The sequence below is a fragment of the Geotrypetes seraphini genome, chromosome 2 (assembly GCF_902459505.1).
Source record: "Geotrypetes seraphini chromosome 2, aGeoSer1.1, whole genome shotgun sequence".
NCBI classification, from domain to species: Eukaryota; Metazoa; Chordata; class Amphibia; order Gymnophiona; family Dermophiidae; genus Geotrypetes; species Geotrypetes seraphini.
The window spans coordinates 84,831,422-84,853,697 of NC_047085.1; the positions used below are offsets into that span (position 1 = coordinate 84,831,422).

At 42.1% G+C, this 22,276-nt stretch overlaps 1 protein-coding gene across 7 annotated transcripts in view; it reads right to left on the reverse strand.

Moving 5' to 3' along the window:
- WWP1 (WW domain containing E3 ubiquitin protein ligase 1) overlaps nt 1-22,276 on the reverse strand; it is a 252,071-nt gene that overhangs the window by 146,327 nt on the left and 83,468 nt on the right. For 2 of the 7 annotated variants that reach the window (XM_033933270.1, XM_033933269.1), the window contains 3 exons: nt 14,619-14,759; nt 14,420-14,498; nt 10,342-10,523 (listed from right to left, as the gene is read on the reverse strand). In XM_033933270.1, the coding sequence (XP_033789161.1) occupies nt 10,342-10,523; nt 14,420-14,498; nt 14,619-14,759 (402 nt within the window). Of the gene's footprint in view, nt 1-10,341; nt 10,524-14,419; nt 14,499-14,618; nt 14,760-22,276 lie in introns of those variants that run through there. The other 5 variants (XM_033933272.1, XM_033933271.1, XM_033933274.1 and 2 more) reach the window with 5 other exon arrangements.

Consider the following 22,276-nt stretch of genomic DNA (forward strand, 5'->3'; position numbering starts at 1 on the left):
CAGCGATTTCCTCCATGAACCACTGGGAGCAGCGATTTCCAATGTGAAACGCCGGGTTCAGTGACGAAAATTAGGGGGCAGAGTCAGCAGCCGAAAAATTGAGAATAAGCGAATCCGCAGATACGGAAACCGTGGATAGGGAGGGAGAAGTGTAATGGAAAGATTATTCAATCTCATAGCTAGTTAGGATTGATGTTTTGAAAATGGTAGTATTTCCAAGATTTTTATTTCTGCTCTCCCATTAGACCTTTAGGATTTCTAGAAAGTTCTTAATAAAAGCACAAGTTATTTTCATCACAAATATGGAAAAAGAAGAGAACTCAAATTCAATTTAATGTTGGAATTGGACCAAAATATGAGCGACTTAGGATCCTAAACATACTTTTTCTATTTCTATTGGTGTTCTTCCCTCAAAGCATTATATATTTATATAGATATAGATTATGCACATCATCCTACTGGACAAGAATGGAAGCATTCATGATTAAACCCTTTAGCCATGCTGAGTTTTTCTTTAGGGAAGAGAATGGCATAAATTTATCACATTCCTTCCTCAGTCCACTGTTTATAATTACATACATATTTCTGCAAGGCAAATTGTTCAAGATATAGGCCCTTTAATAGTTAAAGTAGAAAGGCATGCTCTTTGCCTTTTTCTAACTTATTTTCAAAGAATCTTTTTAAAGACCAAATAGATATAAGGGCAACTATGAGCCCTATGCTTTCCCTCTATCATTATTTTTAATTAAGGAATTTGTTGCAAAATTTGATTTTATTTCACACTTTTATAGCATACCAGGAGACTTAGAAAAATATTTGAAAAAGGCAGAAAGAAAGATCTATTGACTTTATAAAGCTTTATGGAAGCCTATAAGATCAATGGGCTTGGTAGCAAACTCTACACAATTGGCTGGAACAGAAACTGTATTGTCCAATATATATAGTCTCAATCATCCAACTACTCCAGTCTAAGTTGCCTCTCTGGCTCCCAAAGTGCCAGAGAGGAAACCTGGACTGGAGGTGGGGGAACCCGATTATTCCTTAGTAAACTCTGAACTGATGGTCTGCCTTGCAGGGTGGCCAAAGGAAATATGAACCAGTTAGCCATATAACCTACTAAGGGCTAGATTCACTAAGCAAACTGATCGTGTAACGATCAGTTTGCGACCCGATTCACTAACCTGTATACTGATCCAATTCTGATCCGTGCATGTAAATGAGGGGAAACGGCATGCAAAGTAGGCAGGGACGCAATTCTTTAAACAAAAATCTTGAACACCGACTGGGCTGGCCGATCAACAAGAAGTGACTGCTGGGGACCAGTCGCTCACGTCCTTTCCGACTGTCTTGCCAGCCCTGAACCCTGAAATAAACCTGCTCTCTGCCTCCCCAACTCTCTCACTGGCTCCCCGCTCTCCGCCTCCCCGACTCACTCTCTCTCTCTGGCTCCCCGGCTCTCCTGCTCTCTGCCGCAACTTGCTCTCTGCCTCCCCAACTCTCCTGCTCTCTGCCATAACCTGCTCTCTGCCTCCCCAGATCTCCTGCTCTCTGTCGCAACTTGATCTCTGCCTCCCCAACTCTCTCTCTGGTTCCCCGGCTCTCTTGCTCTCTGCCTCCCTTTCCTGCAGTGCAAGCCGTGGTTTTAACCCGCTTTAAACCCGCAGGATAAAACCATGGGCTCGCACTGCAAGGAAGGGGGGCAGAGAGCAGGTGAGTCGGGGCCAGTAAAAAGAACATTAAAAAAAAAACCAGACAAGAAACACATGAGCAGACCATCTACAGGCAAAGTAGATGGTCATGCACATGTGTCGGGATCGCTACCTAGCGATCCGTGTTGATGGATGGGGGCGTGCCTCCAATTACTCCCATTAGAATATTCTTGCTTCCTGAATCAATCGGCCCTGCTCGGATCGGACACGGATCGGTCACGATCGGGCAGGTTAGTGAATCGGGCCCTAAGAGGGAATAGCTACACTGTTTTATCAGGCTACAAATCCAGATGGAAGAGCCTCATATATACAGAAATTAAAGCTGCTATCTTTGAATGAGCAGAATATTCAGCAGCTTAGGAGTGGCTCAGAGTGGCTTAGCAGTGGTTCAGAGACAGATTCCTCTAGCCAAGAGAGTGTCTCAGAAGATTTTTCTACTCTTTGAAGGATGTGGGGTGAAAATAGCTACAACCAAAAGATAAACAACCTTGAAGTGGCTATACTAGTTTTACTTACGCAATTCTTAAACCATTTGAATTTACCTATGTGACAGTGGGTACACTGACATCTAAAACTTATCCTGGATATTCAAGATCTCTAATCTATTCCAGATTTTTATAAACCACCTATTCACAAATGATACTGAGCTGTGTGCAATAAAGAAGCCATTACAATTCTGGGAAAACAAAATCCTGGTAAAAAAAAAAAAAAAATTAGGAAAAAATTAACATAATTAAAAATTTGCTAAAAAGTTTTAATGCCTTATGAAAAGAGCAATAAGAAATTTTGTGCTTAATTTCCACAAATATGCAGAGGTATGCAGACTGAAAAAGAAAATAACTTTTCAAGTGTTTCTTATAAAGAACCCCCTTGAAAGATGGAAATTTAAGTTTTGATCATAAGAGTGAAATGTGTGAACTGAAATAGGTCTGTTTAACAAAGCACTCAAATGTTCTGATATTTTAAATCATTTTATGGTCAAACACGACAAGAAATTTTACGAATTATTTGTGCTCTAACCAAAGCGAATGAAGTTTTATCAAAAGGGGAGTTGTGAGTTAGGATAAATTTGATCAATGCTGTAATAGCTTCCAGAGAGTGTTGATGGTCTAGGGTACATGTTTTTAGGAATTTTTCACATGCAGGAATGCCATCTATATGTGGAATGTTGCTGTATAGCAATTCTACATCCATTGCAACTAGAAGTGTGCCGGGTGGTAGCTGCTCAGTATTATTTAATTTGTTCAGGAAATCTGTGGTGTCTTATATGAAACTTTTTGTCCTTTGCATAAAGGATTTAAGAATCCTTTCTATAAATCCAGATATTTCTTCCGTGAGTATGCCAATATCAGATATACCATCGGGGTTGACAAGTTTATGGATTTTCGGCAGCATGTAGAATGTGCCCACAGAAGGACATAGCTAGGTACGAGTTTCTTTAAATGGGGTTATACTTGCTTTGAAAGTGTTTTGATGAAGTTTTTTAGCTGTTTAGTATAATCTTTTGTAGGATCTTCAGCCAGTTACTAATAGCACGTGTTATCTAAGAGTTGTCTGTGTCCTTCTCCAATGTAATTTTGTATGTCCATAATTACTATAGCGCCTCCTTTGTCTGCAGGCTTGATAATGATTTGATTATTTTGTAAGCTTTTTATGGCAGCTCGGTCAGGTGAGGAAAGGTTGTACAGAATTTTCTTTTGTTTACTGGAAAGTTGTGATTTTATCCTATGTCTGAAACTTTCTATGTAGCTGTCTAGTTTTGTGTTTTGTCCATCCTATAGGGTAAAATATGTATTCTTTTGTTTAAAATTGTATTCCAGTTTGTTGGAAGTCTCTTTATTGTGGAAATGTACTTTTAAGCAGAGTTTCCTAAAGAATTTTCAAGATGTGAGTATAGTTGGATTTTATCTATTTTGCTGGTAGGGTAGAGTACAGAGTCCTTTCAACAGTACCAAGGTCTCCTGTTGTGATAATTGGCAGTTGGAGAGGATTACAATCTCCATTTGATTTGCATTTCCAAACCCAGCAACCCAGGCAGACCTGGTATTGGCATACTTGCATGCTCATCTTCCAATGTGGTATTTATCATTCAATGCAAAAAGTGCAAAGAAGAGTGCTACATTGTTATAACAGATCAGACGCTAAAGACTAGAATCAACCTACACAGATATATTAAAAATTACAATGCCAACCAGGATGTCGGACAGCACTTTGGAAAAACTGCCCCCTGCCCCAATGATTTTATGGTGAGGAAATTTTAAGACAATCAAAGAACGTAATACTTTTGAAAACAAAATAATATATTATTTTGATACCCATTGGACAGGGCTCAACAAAGACCTTGGATTTCTTTCCCACTACAAAGAAATTTAAACTGTTTTGTTACCTCTTTGTTACCCCCTGCCCCAGTGATTTTATGGTGAGGAAACTGAAAGGAAATTTTAAGACAATCAAAGAACGTAATACTTTTGAAAACAAAATAATATATTATTTTGATACCCACTGGACAGGGCTCAACAAAGACTTGGATTTCTTGCCCACTACAAAGAAATTTAAACTGCTTTGTTACCTCTTTGTCTCCAACTACCACTGAAATGCTTTGTTTACCTTATATCAGTAGTTCCCAACCCTGTCCTGGAGGACCACCAGGCCAATCGGGTTTTCAGGCTAGCCCTAATAAATATGCATGAGAGAGATTTGCATATAATGGACGTGACAGGCATGCAAATCTGCTCCATGCATATTCATTAGGGCTATCCTGAAACCCCAATTAGCCTAGTGGTCTTCCAGGACAGGGTTGGGAACCACTGCCTTATATATGCAGATTTTGCCAACATTTACTTATTTCTGATCCGAGGAAGAAGGGATAACCTTCGAAAGCTAATCATAAACTACATTAAGTTAGTCCAATAAAAAAAGGGGGGGGGGGGCGGTTTCCTTTATGTTTTTGTTTTATTTCTACATACTACGTTGAAGAATGGCCACCACACCTTTTCACCTGTTGACATAGAAATCAGACACAACCTTCGGAAGAAAGGAGGAAATAACCCAGAGAGTGACACCTACTTCCGTAATTATAAGGAAGAGCTCACTACAGGAGAGAGCTTGCAGCTCTGAGATATGCCGCACTGAAACAATAGCCACCAGAAACACAGTCTTGACTGAGAGATCAAAAAGGGAAGCATCAACATGGGGCTCATATGAAGCCTTAGCAAGGCCCTTTAGGATAATGTTAAGATTTCACAGGGGGAAAGGATATTGCAATGAGGGCCTGAGCCAAAGCACCCCTCTCAGGAATTGTGTCACATCTGGATGAGCCGTCAGTGAAACCTTGCAATGCTGCACCAGGAAACAGGAAAGTCCGGCCACCTGCACTTTCAGGGAGGCCACCGCAAGGACTTTCTCCAGCCCGGCCTAAAGGAAAGCCAGGATTACCAGAACAGGAGCATTAGCGGCTCCACTTGGTCCTTTTCATACCATTGTTGAAAAGTCTTCCAAGCTGTAGCACAGACCTTGGAGATGTGCTGTCTGACTGTGTAGTTGCCATGCAATATTTATGATTGTATTTTGCAATTTTTAAAAATAAATAAATAGTAGATGGCTTCTTAGCCGAAGGAGAGTAGCAATAACCACGTCTGAATATCCCTTGTGGATTAGAGCCATGCGCTCTAGAGCCATGCTGTAATACCAAAGCGCTGTGGATTTTCTATGAAGAGGCAGCTTTAGGCTCTTGACTCACTGAAGATGTATCAGGCCCACATACCATGGTCGGCAAGGCCAGTCTGGGGCCAATAGGATCACAAGACCTGGATGAGTTGCGATCTTTCGAATGACCCGGCCCACCATGGACCAAGGGGAAAAGACAAAGGAGACCGCAATGCAGCCAGAGCTGGACCAACGCATCCTACCCCGAACTTCCTGTTTCCTCTCTTCAACTGAAAAAATGCTTCACTTTCAAGTTTTTGGCAGAAGCCATCAAATCCATCACTGGCTTTCCCCAGTGGCGCACAATAAGATCAAACATCCTTTGAGAGAGCGACCATTCACCCGGGTCGAGGAACTGTCTACTTAGAAAGTCATCCAGTACCATTTCCACTCCAGCCACATGGCCGCCGTAAGAACCTGAAGGTGGGCTTCCACCAGAACAGCATTAGAGCCTCTAGGCGTAAGGGAGCACTTCTGGAGCCTCGCTGTCTATTCACATGCATCACTGCTGTTGCGTTGTCAAAGAACACTTACAGCTTTTCCCTCAATGACTTTTTCTAGTGCCTTCAAGGCCAGCTGAATGGCTTGGAGTTCCAGGCAGTTTATGGACCACACCTTCTGTTGGCAAGTTCACTGGCCCTGAATCAAATGGTTCCCGAAATGAACTCCTCAGTCGAAAGGACTGTCACCCACTCCAATATCCAGAGAGGCATGTCCTTCGACAAGGAAGACTCCCGAAGCCACCAGAGTAAGCTGTTCCTTGCTGTCCCAGTCCATGGGAGATGCATCTGAAGAGAAAGCCTCTGCGGAGACCGCTGAGACCTAGAGAGATCACATGTGCACACTGATCTAGGGGCCAATTTCAAAGGGTGCTACCATGGAGCCCAACACCTGAAGATAATGCCACACAATAGGAATCTACATCGCCAAGACAGACAGGATCTGTTGTGTCTGGAAGAAAACTGCGACCCTGAGCTGTGCCAAACAGAACACCCAGATGCTTTATAGTCTGGGTCAGTTCCAGATGGCTCTTCTTGAAGTTGACAATCCAGGACAACCACTGGAGCATATCTAACACCCATCACCACTGCCAGCTCGCACTCCTGCTTGTACAGGGCTTTGATCAGTCAATTGTCTAGGTAGGGATGTACCTAGATCCCCATCTCCCGGAGATGAGCTGAAACCACCATCATAACTTTTCTGAAAGTGCAAGGGACCATTATCAATCCTAATGGAAGGGCTGCAAACTGGAAATGCTACTATAGTATATGAAGCCAAGTATTTTCTGAGGCCTGGAAAAATGGGAATATGCAGATACACCTCCGTGATGTCCAGAGAAGCCAGAAATTCTTCTGGAGCCACTGCTCTAATGACAGATCAGGTTGTTTCCATGTGGAAACGAAGGACTGTCAAAAAGTCATTTACTGCCTTGAGATTCAAGATGGACCTCTAGTCCTCTGTGCCTTTCTTGGGCATGATGAAGTACAAGAGTATCTGCCTGAGCCCGAGTCGACGTCGGGGATAGGTTCTATGGCCCTGACCTTGGCCTCCTTTTCCAGCCATCTGGCCAGAGAATCGACAAACAAATTCAGAGGGGGAGAGTGATAAAACTCAATCTTTTGATCCACTCAGATGATATCCAACACCCACTGGTCTGAAGAAATCTCCTCCCACCGCCCTTGAAAAGCCGACAGCTGCCCTCCTAATATGTGGAGGTGCAGCCGCCAACCTGGCGTCATTGGGGCTTCTTGAAGGGGGGTTGACATGAACCCCGAAGGAGTGCTGGCATCTGGAGCTGCTGAATCATTATTTATAACTCTGGAATGACCTCTGGACAGAGGCCCCTAGCTATACTGCCGAGAATGATGGGAGGGACAAAAATTGCTCCTACTCCCGCCCAGAGGTTGGCGTGGTCTGCTTTCCAGCAGTGACTTACTAAACTAAACTAAACTTAACCTTAAGTTTGTATACTGCATCATCTCCAAAATCATAGAGCTCGGCACAGTTTACACGGGCGTAGTATAAAGAGAGAACTCCATAGTAAGGATTACAGGAACTTAGTATAAAGGAGGTTTACAGGAACTTGTTATAAAGAGGGAACACCCTAGGAAGGGTAGAGGAAGAATAAAGAGGGACGATATCAGTTTAATATCCCATATTACATTTTTGAGAATAGCCAAGTTTTAAGATGTTTTCGGAATAGTTGGAAGGAGCCCAGATTCCGAAGTGGGGTGGTAAGGTTATTCCAAAGCTCTGGGAGTCAGCGATCAGCAATACTGGCCATAAGTTCATCGAGGCCTTTATTAAAAAGAATCTGTCCCTTACTGGACAGCCTACTCCAGCTCGTCTTGGATGCTGTCTCCCACCCACTGCCAGATCCAGAGCATTCCACAAACAGAGACAGTATAAGCCGACACCTTGCTCATGATTCTGATAAGGTCATATAAGGTGTTTGCCATGTAAGCTATCCCTTCCTGCACAAGCTGGGGGCAAGTATCCTCCTCTGCAGAGGACTGCTGCCGCAAAGTGGTGTGGCAGGCCCGAGCTGCAAAAAAGGGGTTTTGGAGGTAGGAGATCTAAACACTAACCTCAGAAACCCTCAAATCCAAGAGTTTCAGAACCACCCTGATTTTCCCATAGGAAATAATGAGGTTGTACTCACAGTTCTGTGGAGGTGCCTGCCTGTCAGCTATTTCAGTGCAGCTAGAGAGAAGGAAAGGACTTTCTGTCTCAGATGCTTCCAAATCCAATTCCAAACCAAAAAATCTTCAGGCTGTCAGTCGGACCGACCCCGACCTCCAACCCTACGGGACCTCATAACTCGACAAGGGTGGGCAAACTATGCAGCTGGTGCCCTGATACCCCAAGAGTTCTTACACAGGGTGCCCACAGCCTGCGTTCAAGCCACTGAGAAACTCAGAAGAAGAGCTGCCTCCCAAGGGAACAAACCCTGAATATTGAATTCACACAGCAGGCTGGCTCCCCAGGTTCACCTGAAGACTTGCATTGCAGAGCTGTAGTCTGGCTCAGCGGAATTTGTGTCCTTTCCCAGGCATGATCCCCAAGAATGGGGTCTCAAGGCACTGCAGCCTCAGAAAAATGAACTTAAGGCTGAAACAAAGAAAAACTAAGCAGAGCAGATCAGAACACCTCTGCACAGTTCGCTTGCAGAAGAAAAACTGGAAGGGGACACTGTGCTCTGCCTTTAAGTGGAAAATGCTCAAAACTGAAAGTATTCACACTTCCGCAAGTTCAATTCACAGGAACGGATTGATCACCATATGTACAGATTCCTGAGTGGATGTAACAGAATATCAATTACAGCAATCTAGATGAGACAGTATCATTGGTTGAATCAAAAAGGCAAAATACTTATCACGGAAGTAAGATCAACTGTTTACTTTCCTAATTAAACCTATTTGAGGTTCAAAGGAAAGTGTGGAATCAAGAATAATTCCTAAAATGTGAGAAGTTCTTACAACTAGTAAGGTTTCTTCATGGCCCAGAGGAATATATATGTCACTCCAAAAATTACTAAACCATAAGATCTTACTCTTATCAATGTTGAGTTTCAGTACGGAAAGATTAGACGTAGATGCTCGACATTGAGACGTCTGAGCTCTATGTCTCGATGGAGTCTTAGGCTGTTGCTCGGACTGGGCTGAGACTAGATATTGTGGAGCAGGTGTAGGCACTGAGTGTGACTGCAGCATCCCAGCTAGTTCTTTCTGCAACAGCATGCAAAGCTGTTCCTGCAGAGATGGCACCGGTACTGATGTTGGTAAGAGTACTGTAGGCGCTGGCTGCGTTGGGTGTCAAGGCATTGGGGATCTCGATGTCGAGGCACAGCTCAGAGAACACAGCAATTGCAGAGAAGGTGATCTGGCATCAGTGTGTCGATAACAAAGATGTAGGAGATGCTGAAGCATGGCTTAGCGACTTCTTCTGCAATTTTGAGCAGAGTTTCCACAATGAATCTCGGTGTTCAGGATCAAGGCACTGGACACACTAATTGTGCATGATATGGTCCTTTTGGGACAGAGTGCAACGCTTGAAGCCACTAGATGCCTTGGACATCGAAGGAAAAACCATCAACACTAGATCAAAGGATTCTGATTTGGAAAGGTCGAATAGATGGTAAACAAAAAAAAAAGCTTAATGCTCCCGACCTGAAAACAGGCTGAAGGAGCCCAAAGGCCCAAAATAAAAATGACAAAAAATTCATAATTTGTAATCTGAATAAAAAAGAAAAAATATGACTAAAACAAGGAAAAAATTAAAACAGAAAGGTACAAAATGAAAAAAGTTTGATGTGCTTAGAGAAACTATGAGCAGCAGCTTTTCAGCTCCACAGACAACTGAGAACTGTGGTCCCACGAGCTGAAGTTGGACAGGAAGGCACCAGCATGTGCGTATTATGGGCAGACTTAACATTTTAAAGTGGCAGTACACTTTTTAACTGTTCGAATCGGGTTCCGTGGATAATGTCACCCACATATGAGAATATGCTGTCTGCTTATCCTTGGATAATAAGTGGTTCTGTGATGGGGTGCTGGTGAGAGGGAATAGTAACTCCCTATAGACTCCCTCACAGTATTCTACTAGGCCAGTGGAAAAAAGGAAAACTTTTTCTACAAAGCTCCAGGATTTTATTCCACTCAGCAACACATATGATCACATGACCTATTTGTGTGACATAACAAACCTATTCATCTTCAGCTAAAACATGCTGACAGTACTGTGTCATATTACACTGTTGCTTTCTAGTCTTCTATACAACAAACAGAATATCATTTAATGCCATAAAGCTTATCATAAAAATGTCACAAAAAAATTCAAACTAAATAAAAATAATCTGGATTTACTTGTATATAAAAGTTATTACTGAAAATAAAATACTCTAATGTTCATAAAGTCTCATTCTTACCAGTACTACTGGCAGGCTGGGTTGCAAATGAATTTGGTGCTGGTGTATTTTTGGGTCTGGCTGCAACAGGAGAAGGGGAATGTGTGCTGTCTCCATTTGCTACATGGGTATTAAATACATTCTGTGCTGTGGAGCTGGAGGGGATTTCAGTATCTATTCCATTAGGAACTTCACTCAGAGATCTTGAGAAAGAAAAATAAAAAGTGAATTTAGTTTATGATGAGAAGCAACATAGAAAGTAATATGCATAACAGACATATTCTCTACTCTATTGAATAGACTCATAATGACAAGCATAGAAACACAGACACACAGAAAATGACAGCCGAAATCATCCTTTCCCTTGAAGATATCATATGTGATTGGCCCCTGCTGTCTTGAATTCAAATGCAGTCTTCATCTCCAACACCTCCACTAGGAAGCTATTCCATGCATTGATCACCCTTATCATAAAGTATTTCTTTAATTATTTCTGAATGAAAAGGTGTGGTGGTCATGTTAGTCCACTCTTCAAGGTACTATGTAAAAATAAAACAAAAACATAATGGGAAAAAAATACCTTTTTGATTGGACTAACTTACCCACCCATCCCCCCCCCCACACACACACTTTTACTAAACCGTAATGCGGTTTATAGTACCGGCTACGGAAGTAACAGCTCCAACACTTATAGGAATTCTTGAGTTTTTGCAGCATTAAATCTTAGCTGCAATATTATGGACCTTTCTTCAAGCTTTGCTAGATCCCTCCTCATGTTTTCTATACCATCAGGGGTATCTACCCTAGTTCAGATTTTGGTATCATATGTAAAGAGGCAAACCTTACTAGACAGCCCATCCACAATATCACTTACAAAAACATTAAGAACTGGATCAATAACGATTCTTGAGGTATACCACTAGTTAACGTTCCTTTCTTCAAAATGAACTCCAGTTACCATTACACACTGTTGCCTTCCATTCAACCAATTTCGAATCAGTCAGTCACTTTAGGGTCCATACCAAAGGCACTCAGTTTATTTATAGGGATGGAGATGTGGTAAACTCTGATCAATTTTCAGAGGATTGTGTTCATGAGGAGCTAACTAAACTCTTTGCAGATGATACCAAATCTGCAATAGAGCAGACAACCAGGATGTTGTGAGTAACATGAAGAAAGATCTAGCGAAGCTTGAGGAATGGTCTGTAATTTTGCAGCTAAAATTTAATGCCAATAAATGCAAGGTCATGCATGTGGGCTACAAAAACCCAAGGGAATGGTACATTCTAGGGGGTGAAGAACTTCTGTGCATGTAAGAGGAGCCGGACTTTGGTGTAATAGTATTTGATGATCTTAAGGTGGCCAAACAGGTTGAAAAACTGACAACAGTGAAAGCTAGAAGGATGCTAGAGTGTATAGGGAGAGGTATGGCCAGTAGGAAAAATGAGGTATTGATGTCCCTGTATAAGACTCTGACAAGATCTCCTCTAGAATATTGTGTACAATTCTGGAGACTGCATCTTCAAAAAGATATAAAAAGGATGGAGTCGGCAGAGGAAGACTACTAAAATGGTTGGTTGTCTTCATCATAAGGCGTATGGGGACAGACTTAACGATCTCAATATGTATACTCTGAAGGAAAGGTGGGAGAGGAGAAATATGATAAAGACGTTTAATTACCTAAGTGGCATAAATACGCAGGAGGTAAGTCTCTTTCATTTGAAAAGAAACTCCAGAATGAGAAAGCATAGGATGAAATTAAGAGGTGATAGGATCAGAGTGGCAGATATATGGAATAGTCTCCCTGTAAGAATTGCCATACTGGGACAGACCGAAGACCATCAAGCCTTCAAGTCCAACAGTGGCCAAGTACCTAGCTAGATCCCAGGTCCCAAGTACCTAGCTAGATCCCAAGTAATAGAACATATTTTATGCTGCTTATCATAAGAATAAGCAGTGGATTTCATCCAAGACATCTCAATAATAGCCTATGGACTTCCCTTTTAGGAATTTATCCAAATCTTTTTTAAACCCCACTAAGCTAACTGATTTCACCACATTCTCTGGCAACGAATTCCAGAGTTTAATCACACATTATGTGAAGAAATATTTTCTCCAGTTTGTTTCAGATTTACTACATAGTAGCTTCATTGCATGCCTCCTAGTCCTAGTATTTTTGGAAAGAGTAAACAAGGGATTCGCTTCTACCTTTTCCACTCCACTCAGTTCAATGTTATATCACCCCAAAGCCATCTCTTCTCCAAGCTGAAGAGCCCTAGCTGCTTTAGCCTTTCCTCATAGGTAAGTCGTCCCATCCCTTTTATCATTTCCTTTCTCTGCACCTTTCCTAATTACGCTCTTTTTTTTTTTTTAGATACAACAACCAGAATTGCACACAGTATTCGAAGTGTAGCTGTACCATAGAGCGATACAAGGTGGAAGACACAAAGGCTGTGTCAGAATGCAAAAAAGCGTAGGACAGGCACATGGGATCTCTTAGGGAGAGGAGGAGATAGTAAATGCTGTGGATGGGCAGACTGAATGGGCTATTTGGCCTTTATCTGCTTTTATGTTAAATTACTTTGGCCTTTATCTGTTTCTATGTCAAATTGCTTTCACAAAACTGTGTCGCAGGCTTTCCTAAAATCTAAGTGTACCATATGTAGCTCTTACCTTCAATCTAACTATCTGGCATCCCAGTCAACAAAATTAATCAGATTTGTCTGACAAAGCCCTCCTCTAGTAAAATCATGATTCCTCAGGTCTTATAGGTCCACTACAAGCTGTTCTTTTCTTTGTTTTAGAAGTGTTTCCTTTAAATTTAATCAAAACAAAAGTCAGACTAGCCTGTCTGTAATTCCCAACCTTTTCCTTTTGGGGAGAGACACCACATCCCCCTTCTCCAGTCCTCCACGACCACTCGCATCTCTAAAGAAGCATTAAAAAGGTCAGATAGCAGAGCAGCCAGAAGTTCCCTAAGCTCTTCCAATATACATGGAGGTATCCCATTTGGACCGATCACTTTGTCTCCTGTAATATAGTATACTATTTTAAACTTCCTCATATCATATTCAAAAAGCTGAAACAGGAATTTGGATAAAAGAAACAGACTGCTTAGAATTATACAGAACTGCATTAACAGAGTTGACTGTTAAATACCAGTATGTACTATCATCCCTACATCTGTTACTAATAAACTGAAACTGTATAAATAAACTGAGCTACAACATGATGTTTGAAAGTTATTTCGTGGAAATTTCAGTCAAACTTTAACCTAAAGCACATTGCCTTCTCACCGCACCAGTAGATACTAGACTAGAAGTTTGGCTGCATGATTATGCTTCATGGTTGACCGCTTAACTCAAAATAGGTTTAAATGTATTGCCATAATAAGTCACAATCATGATGAAACACATCTTTCTTGGTATTAGCTTCTCATGCTTTTAACAGAAGACTATGGACAAGATTTAAGAATTAGGTAAACACAGTGCAACCAGCCTAACCTCAGCTTTTGAAATCATACATTTTGCCTAAGACTCATTTCCTACAACATCTGGCAGGGAGCTAAAACTTTGCAAGCACATGTTTCAGAAGAAAACAGTGGAAGATTTGCCAGAAAAAAATAAATTTTCAGTTTCTAAAAAAAAAAAATTCCATATTAATTTCTGCTCCCTCAATGCTTTTTGTAGAAATATTTTCCCTTGTAGTACTTATATGATATTAAAGCCCTTAGAATAACAGGCTATTTAAAATAGTATAAGCTGGCTTGAAGGCCTGGTGCAAATGCCATGCTCTGCCTTGACCCAAGTTGTTTCAGTTGCCAAATATCAAGAAATATTCATCATATTGCATTTTTTCTTAAGATGCATAAAAGATATTTTTGGCAGCTCAAACCTGTCTGATATGTGGAGATTACTACACATCATCTTACATCCTATCAACCTTACATCAGAATACCAGAAAACAAAAATATTGGCTTAATAGATAAAACATGGTAAAATGTTTTATTAACTTATGAAGCTGAATTTAGTTGTCATTAGCATTTCATGTGTTTCACTGCTTTAAAAATATAGCAAAAAAAAAAAAAAATCAGTCTGACCTGGCTCTAGTCCTTGAAGGATCTTCACTTCCATTTTCATGAAGGGCATCATCATTTTGCTGGACTTCTACTAAACAGCCAATAAATAAATAGAAATTGAATAAATGTTTATTTTTTCTGAATATTAAACTATGGCAAACAAAAAAAAAAAACAACCAAATATATATATACTGTATATAGAATTCTAAATCTGACTTACCAGGTGCTGATTCTGAACTATAGTTTGTGAGAGATTCCTGATCAGTGGTTAAACCATCAAGTACCACAGTTAATTCTCCAGTCTGTACTGTGCCATTCTTGTTTTCCACAGAAAGTTTTAATTTTTCTTTTACCTTTTCCACTACAACAGAAAAAGGAACACAAAAATCATTATGATGATTTAGCTAACCTAAAAACCCACTTGACTAATTTATTTGGTTAGCATTAAGCACCACCCTTTTTCTTTGAAAACAAGGTGCTGATACTTATAAAGGGCCAACCTTAGTGGGTGGGGTGGCTATTCGTGGCTCTGGCCTCACAGCAGCCACACCCACTGTTACCAGCAGCAGACCACAGGATCATACTTTATACTACAAAAGATGACCACTTTGCAAACGCCAAGAAATACATAGTAAAAGTTGTTACAGTTGAACTTCATAGCTTGGACAATGAATCCTGACCCTGTACAATGGATCTTTCAGGTGTTAAATGTAAACATATATTCTACATTCACAGAAGGCTTTCTCACATAACACTGTGTGCAGAAAAGGACCAGGATATTTCCCCATAGAACTCACCATATAAAATAAGTGTCTGATTGTGGTGTCATCTCAACAACAGACCATGCATTGAGAAGTAAATATAAAACCCTACAAGTCACTCAAGACCTATAGAACATCTATTATTCCATAACAGTATTAGCTTCCAAAACTCACACAAAGACCTACACCCTGGAAGAGGCAGCATGGAAAATATTGCAGTGAATTCTAGGACATTATGAGGGGGTGCTGAAAAGTTCTCAGCCCAGCCAAGAAGGGAATGACATGCAGCCATGAAACTTACAAGTTATTCCACCCCTAAGTTCAACACTCTTGGCATATCGTGTCTGAAGTTTCTCTAACCCTTCCAAAAAAATGCTCCGATATCTAATCACCGATATACTGCTTCACTGCTGCAATCACCTACAAATCACTTGAAAATCTGTCACCCTTTCAAACTCTTTTTTAAGGTTTGGAAACAGAAAACAGTCAGATGGAGCAAGATCTGGTGAGTAGGGTGGATGGTCTATGCACTGAAACCTCAACTGCGTCAAAGCATTCATTATTTTGCCAGTCTTGTGAGCAGGTGCATTGTCTTGCAAAAAGAGAAATCCTTTCCGCAGCTTCCCTCTCCTTTTTTTCCCCTTTTCAATGCCTCCTTTAATCAACACAGCAAGTTACAGTAGTATTCTGCATTAACTATTTGGCCCCTTGAATGATAGTCAGTCATTACAACACCTTCCTGATCTCAAAACACTGTGGCCATGACCTTTCTTGCTGACTTTTGGGTCTTGACTTTTCTTGGCCTTCGAGAACCTAAGTATCACCATTGCATGGCCTATGGTTTTGTCTCAAGATCATAATGGTGTAACTATGTTTTATCAACAGTAACTAGTTGTTCCAAAAAGTTGGCACATCTCGCTGAAAATGTTGCATAATAATAATTTTTATTTCTTATATACCGCTATACCGTGAAGTTCGAAGCGGTTTACAATAAAGATACGTTTTGTCAGTACATGGGGTGCAGGTGGGTTCCAATAAAGATACATTATGTCAATACATGAGATTCAAGGTGGAAAGTATAATTAGTTTCGGGCCTTGGAATTAAGGGGCGAGCGTCATGGAAGCGTCATGGCAAGGAAGAGTTGGGTATGGGAATTTAGAAGTGTTCAATCGACATTGTTTCTCGTCAGCATTCAAATATTTGGGCACCTGCTTAGCTGACAGCTTCTGCATACCCAGCTGCTCATGGATTATACACCCAACACATTCCCAGAATATCTGTAGTGTCTCAATAATTGTTTTAGTCGATATTCACCCATCTGCCAAAATCAAGTCATGGACATGATCAACAATATCAGGAGCTGATACTGTTTGACACCTCCCAGACCTTGCTGCATCTTCGGCCCTGAAAGTATGCATACCACTTCTTCACTGTGGAGTATGATGTGCATTTGTCACTCAGTGTTTGCATCATACATTCATGGATTTCCTTTCGAGTTTTCTTCTGCAGGACTAGGAACTTCATGATGGCTCAGCAATCCACACTTGAAAATTCCACACTTTTTGTTGACATAGTGCTAGATGCACTAAAGTCAGCGATCGTCGCTAAACCTGTTTTCAAAGCACCCAATGCACAAAACAGCCCACTGTGTGTTTTTCCCCTCGATTGCCCATTTTCCGATCCTACCATGCAAATTAGCTAAAACCCCATGCAAGTAGCTAAGCAATTGATGCATTAACATCGCTTGGCTATACAAAAAAAAAAAAAAGGGGGGGTTTAGCGATCGGAAAAATGGACAGGTCTAGTAGACCTGTCGATAACCGTCTGGGGGTGGTTTTTTTTTATTGGGGGGGGGGGGGCATTTTTTTTTTTTTTTTTTAATGGCACACATAAAATATCTGTCCTATAAAAAAAATCCTGGGGTTACAATGGAGCTCCTCAGGCTGCCAGGTCAGCACACAGCTTGCTACACCTGTCATTCAGGGCAAGTCCAGGAATTAAACTTCTGGTATTCCTCAAACAAAAGATCAAAACAAAATAATGTATTCACATAGCAGTTCACATAGTCCAAAACACTCTCTTGTAATCCTCAGTGGGCCTGTTTGAATTCAGCCAGGCTCACCACCAACTCTAGTGAGTTGGGGGAGGGGAGAATTGCCGAATTCACAGAAGTAATTGGCTTTTAAGGCCCCGCAATCTCAAACACTTGGGCCTCTTCTCCCTTGAGCAGAGGAGATTGAGAGGGGACATGATCGAAACATTCAAGGTACTGAAGGGAATAGACTTAGTAGATAAGGACAGTTTGTTCACCCTCTCCAAGGTAGTGAGAACAAGAGGGCACTCTCTAAAATTGAAAGGGGATAGATTCCGTACAAACGTAAGGAAGTTCTTCTTCACCCAGAGAGTGGTGGAAAACTGGAACGCTGTTCCGGAGACAGTCATAGGGGAAAACACCCTCCAGGGATTCAAGACAAAGTTAGACAAGTTCCTGCTGAACTGGAACGTACACAGGTAGGGCTAGCCTCAGGGCGCTGGTCTTTGACCAGAGGGCCACCGCGTGAGCGGCCTGCTGGGAACGATGGACCACTGGTCTGACCCAGCAATGGCAATTCTTATGTTCTTATATTGTTGATTCCGCCCTAAATAATCTCTACCACAGCAATGAACGGCTTGTGAAAGCCAAACAAGGAGAAAAGCAAAGGAAAAAACCAACAAAATTCCACAAACAGTACTGATAATTCCTTCCTGTGCTCAGTGGTGCTATTATGTAGCAATCTTTGCAGATCCTGTATTTTCTTTCAAAAAAAAAACACAGCAAAAATAGGCCTTTCTGTGCTTTAGCAACTTTTCCCTTCAGTTGCCTTTATACTCCAAAAATGGATCCTGGCTGCTAGATTCAAAGGCAGCCAGCAAACACTGAGTTCCTTTCACAAAAACACCTGGCAGTTCTCAGTTTCCCCAGAAAAAGGAAAAAAGAAAAACTTAACTTACATCCATGCTCTCACAATCAGGTTGCACTGCAATGTCCATGGGCTCCTCTTGTCTCAGACTTTCTGGCTGGTTTAAAGGCATAGATTCTTCCCAATCTTGCATTTTTATCTCATTAACTTGCCTGAGTTCTGGAACACTAGGCCACAGATCTGTTTCCTCTGCTTGACCAACTCCCTCTGCCTGTGGCACTGCTCTAGATCACTGTTCTTCAACCGCTGGTCCGCAGACCAGTGCCGGTCCACAGGAAATTTTTGCCAGTCCGCGCAAGGCCGGCAAGATTAAAGGCTGCTATCTTACTGCCCTGCTGCTGCTAAAGCCGACAGGAAGTCTTCTTTCCAACGTCAGAGAGGACGTTCTGGGCCAGCCAATCGCTGCCTGGATGGCCCAGAACGTCCTCTCAAATGTCAGAATTGACGTTGGAAAGACGACTTCCTGTCGGATTTAGCAGCAGCAGCAGCGGGGTGGTAAGATAGCAGCCGACCCAGGGAAAGGAAGGAGGGAGTCTTTTTTTTTTTTTTTTGCGTGGCAGTGAGGGAAGGAGGTAGGCAGGCAAGCAGGCTGAATTTGGCCAGGGAGGGAGGGAGACAAGTAGACAGGTAGGCAGGCTGGCTTCGGGGGTGGGGGTGGGACAAAGTGTGGAAGGCAGTGAGAGGGACATAGGAAGGAGGCACTAAGGACTTGGGAAGGAGGCACTGGGGTCACTAAAGACATAGGAAGGAGGCATTGGGGGCACTAAAGACAGGAAGGGGCACTAAGGATATGGGAAGGTGGCACTGGAGGCACTAAAGACAGAAAGGGGCACTAGGGGCACTAAAGACATGGGAAGGGGGCACTAAAGACATTGGCAACCTGAAGTAGGAGCCTCAGAGTGAGCTTCCTGCTTCCAACTTTGAAAAAAAGGTATTGAGGGGAGCAGTGTGCGGTGGCAGGAAGGAGTGGGCATTCCTCCTGTCATTTTGGTGGGGGCTCGGGGGGGAAATGGCAAAGGGGTGCCATGGCGAAGGGGTGTTCTGCATGATAGGAGGGATTGGGCATCCCTCCTGCAATTTTGGGGGGTTCTGGGGGGGAGGGAAGGTGGCTCAGGGGTGTCTGGCTAAAGGGGGGGCTTTTTTCCTTTTTTTAAAAATGGGACAGATTGTGTGTGTGTTACACACACACACACATCTGTGCCATTAAATAAAAAAGAAGCCCTAAAAGCAGTGATAGGAGGCTGCTGCCCCTGCCACAGCTGTTAGGGCTTTGCACATGTGTTTATTGCTCACTAAGCGATTGATCTTTCTCATTTGCATGCAAACTTAATAGTGCATCAATCACTGCTGGAGAATGTGCCAGTGAATCGGCCAACAGCGATCCAGTCAATATCTTTAGTGCATCTAGCCCATAGTTCAACCAATGTGAAACAATGTGAAAATATAGCATTATGATTCTGCAAATTAGCACTTTGCAAAATAAAATAACACTCTTTTCAGCTACAGTAGCAAAATAACACTCAGAATTTAGGAAGTTGGTTGGGCTGAGAACTTTTTAGCACTCCCTCGTAATATGCCATTTTAGAAAAATTGAACTGGCCTGATTACAACAGATCCCTACTCAGACACCTGGTTTTCATCACATATGAAGAATGAAGATATCCCATATTTTAAAAGGAGCTAAGTGACCACAAAATAAAGGAACAAATGTAGACAAAAATTAAACTGAAACCACAAGAGGCCAGACTGAATCCAGTGCAACAGCAGGCAGAAGGAAGGCAATGCATTTCCTCTATGGCAAACAAAGATAACAGATGTAAATTCTTAAAACTGGCATATTCCAATCACTAGGAAAATAAAATATTTGCTACCATTATTATCCAGTGATTTCATTTTTCTAACCATGTTGGTTCTAGTCTCTGGTTCTGCTTTTCTTCCTCAGTCCTCTTAACACTGTTTCTAAGGTCTCCTGTCTGTTTACTATTTCTTTTCTCTCTCTACCTGACTTCACTTTCTGCTCTATATTCAACTTTCACACTGATTTTTCACTTTCAGCTTTCTTTCATTTTTCTGCCTTGTTCTCATCATCCAATCTTCATGTTTCCTCTTTGCTGTATTTTTCTAGTTTTTCATCTCTTCCTTTCCCTTCCCCTCCACTTCGATCCATGCTCAGCATCTCCCCTCTTTTCCCTTATTCTCCATCCCCCCATGTTCACTACTATTTGCTCCTCTTTTTTCTACACCCCATTTCTAGATATCTCTGCCTCTTCCTTTCCCTTGTGTTCAGCCCCTCTTCTTTGACTAGCACCTCTTTCACATTCCATCTGTCACCCAAATGTCAGCTCTTCTTCTATTCCCATTCCTCTTTGTCTAGCTTTGCCCTCACTTCCACCAGAAAAGGGTGGCACGCAAAGCTTTGGAGCTCATGCCCAAGATCAGTATCTGCCAGTCAGTGGCGTACCTAGCATATGTGACACCCGGGGCCCATCATTTTTTGACACCTCCCTCATCTATATGAAAAATATGATTTTTTAGTAACAAGCCATATATCACACAACAAGAGCATACCTAGGAAAAGGCAGCATCTTAAACACTGCAGTGAGCACTAGAACACCAACACATACATTGTAAAACTAAACAAGCTAAATAAGCCAGATCCTGCACAATCAAATTGATCCTATACAGTCAATGCCAACAGAAAACCATGTCCTTTTCATACACATGGAACAGAGATATATCCTCGCCCAATATGGAATAATCACAAACTAAAAATAGAAATATGTAGACAAAAGTTAAACAGAACAGCCAAGAAACCAGACTGCATAAATGCAACACAACAGAAACAGTGACACATGTCCCCTAATACTGTGCAAAATATAAAGCCAGTAGATGTAAATTTAAAAAAAACTGATACATATCAATCACCACTTTACAAATTAACAATAGAAATAAAACAAATAATTAGAAATAAGAAAATACCATTTTATAGGACTAATCCATTTTTCAATTAGCTTTCAGAGGCCAAATCTTTCTTCAGAACAGTACAGCATACTGCTGTTATGGTATCCTGTCCTGACCTAAGAAAAGGGGTTTAGTCCAAAAAAAAAAAATTGCCTTATTTCCATTTCTTATTTATAAACTTTTATCAATACGGTTACAATACTACTTGATTTTAAGTAAAGCAACAAAAAAAAAATCTTTCTACCTTTTGTCATTTCTGCTTTAATCATCTCTTCGCTCTCTTCTTTCTATACAGCATTTGTCCTCTCTCCCTTCCATGCAACATCTGCACCCCCCTTTGCCCCTTCCGCCCAGCTTCTGCCCTCTCTTTCTACCACTTCCATCTACTGCCCACACTCACTCTGCCCCTTCCATCCACTGTCCACTCTCTCTCTATTCCATATGGCATCTTCCTTCTTTCTATGCCCCTTCAATATCCTGTGCCCCTTCTCTCCTTTGTACATTATTCATTTCAGCTTAACCCCCTCTCTATTTTTCTGTCTCCAGCCCCTCCCCTATGCTTTGGCATCTCTCTCTCTTCTCCTTTCCTTCCTTCCCACTCCACACCATGGTCTGGCATCTCTATCTCCTTCCCTTCCCTCCTCCATGCCCTGGCATCTCTCTCCCTCCATGCTCTGGCACCTCCTCCCCCTCTGGTCTGGCATTTGTCTCTTTAGTTTCCATTCCCTCCCCCCCCCCATGCCCTGGCATCTCTCTCCTCGCATTCCAACTCCCCCTTCCCCTCCATTATCTGGCATCTCCTCTTCTTCCTTTCTCTCCCTCCCTCCTCCCTTCCTTCCTTCCTTTCCCCTGGTCTTGCATCTATCTCTTTCCCTCCCCCCATGCCCTGGCATCTCTCCCTCCCCCTCCATGGGCTGGTATCTCCTTTCCTTCTTTCCTTTCCCTCTTTCCCATGGACTTGGCATCTCTGGTCTTCCTTCTCCCTCCTTCCCTCTCTCTCCCCAACTGTGTGCTGCAGCAGCATTTCTCTCTCCCCCCTTCCCTTCCCTGTGCAGCAGCAGCATTTCTCCTCACCACTTCCCTGTGCAGTAGCATTTCTCTCCCCCTTTCTCTGTGTACCAGCAGCATTTCTCTCCCCCTCCCTCCCCTGTGCAGCTGCAACATTTATCTTCCCCCTCCCTTCCCTGTGCAGCAG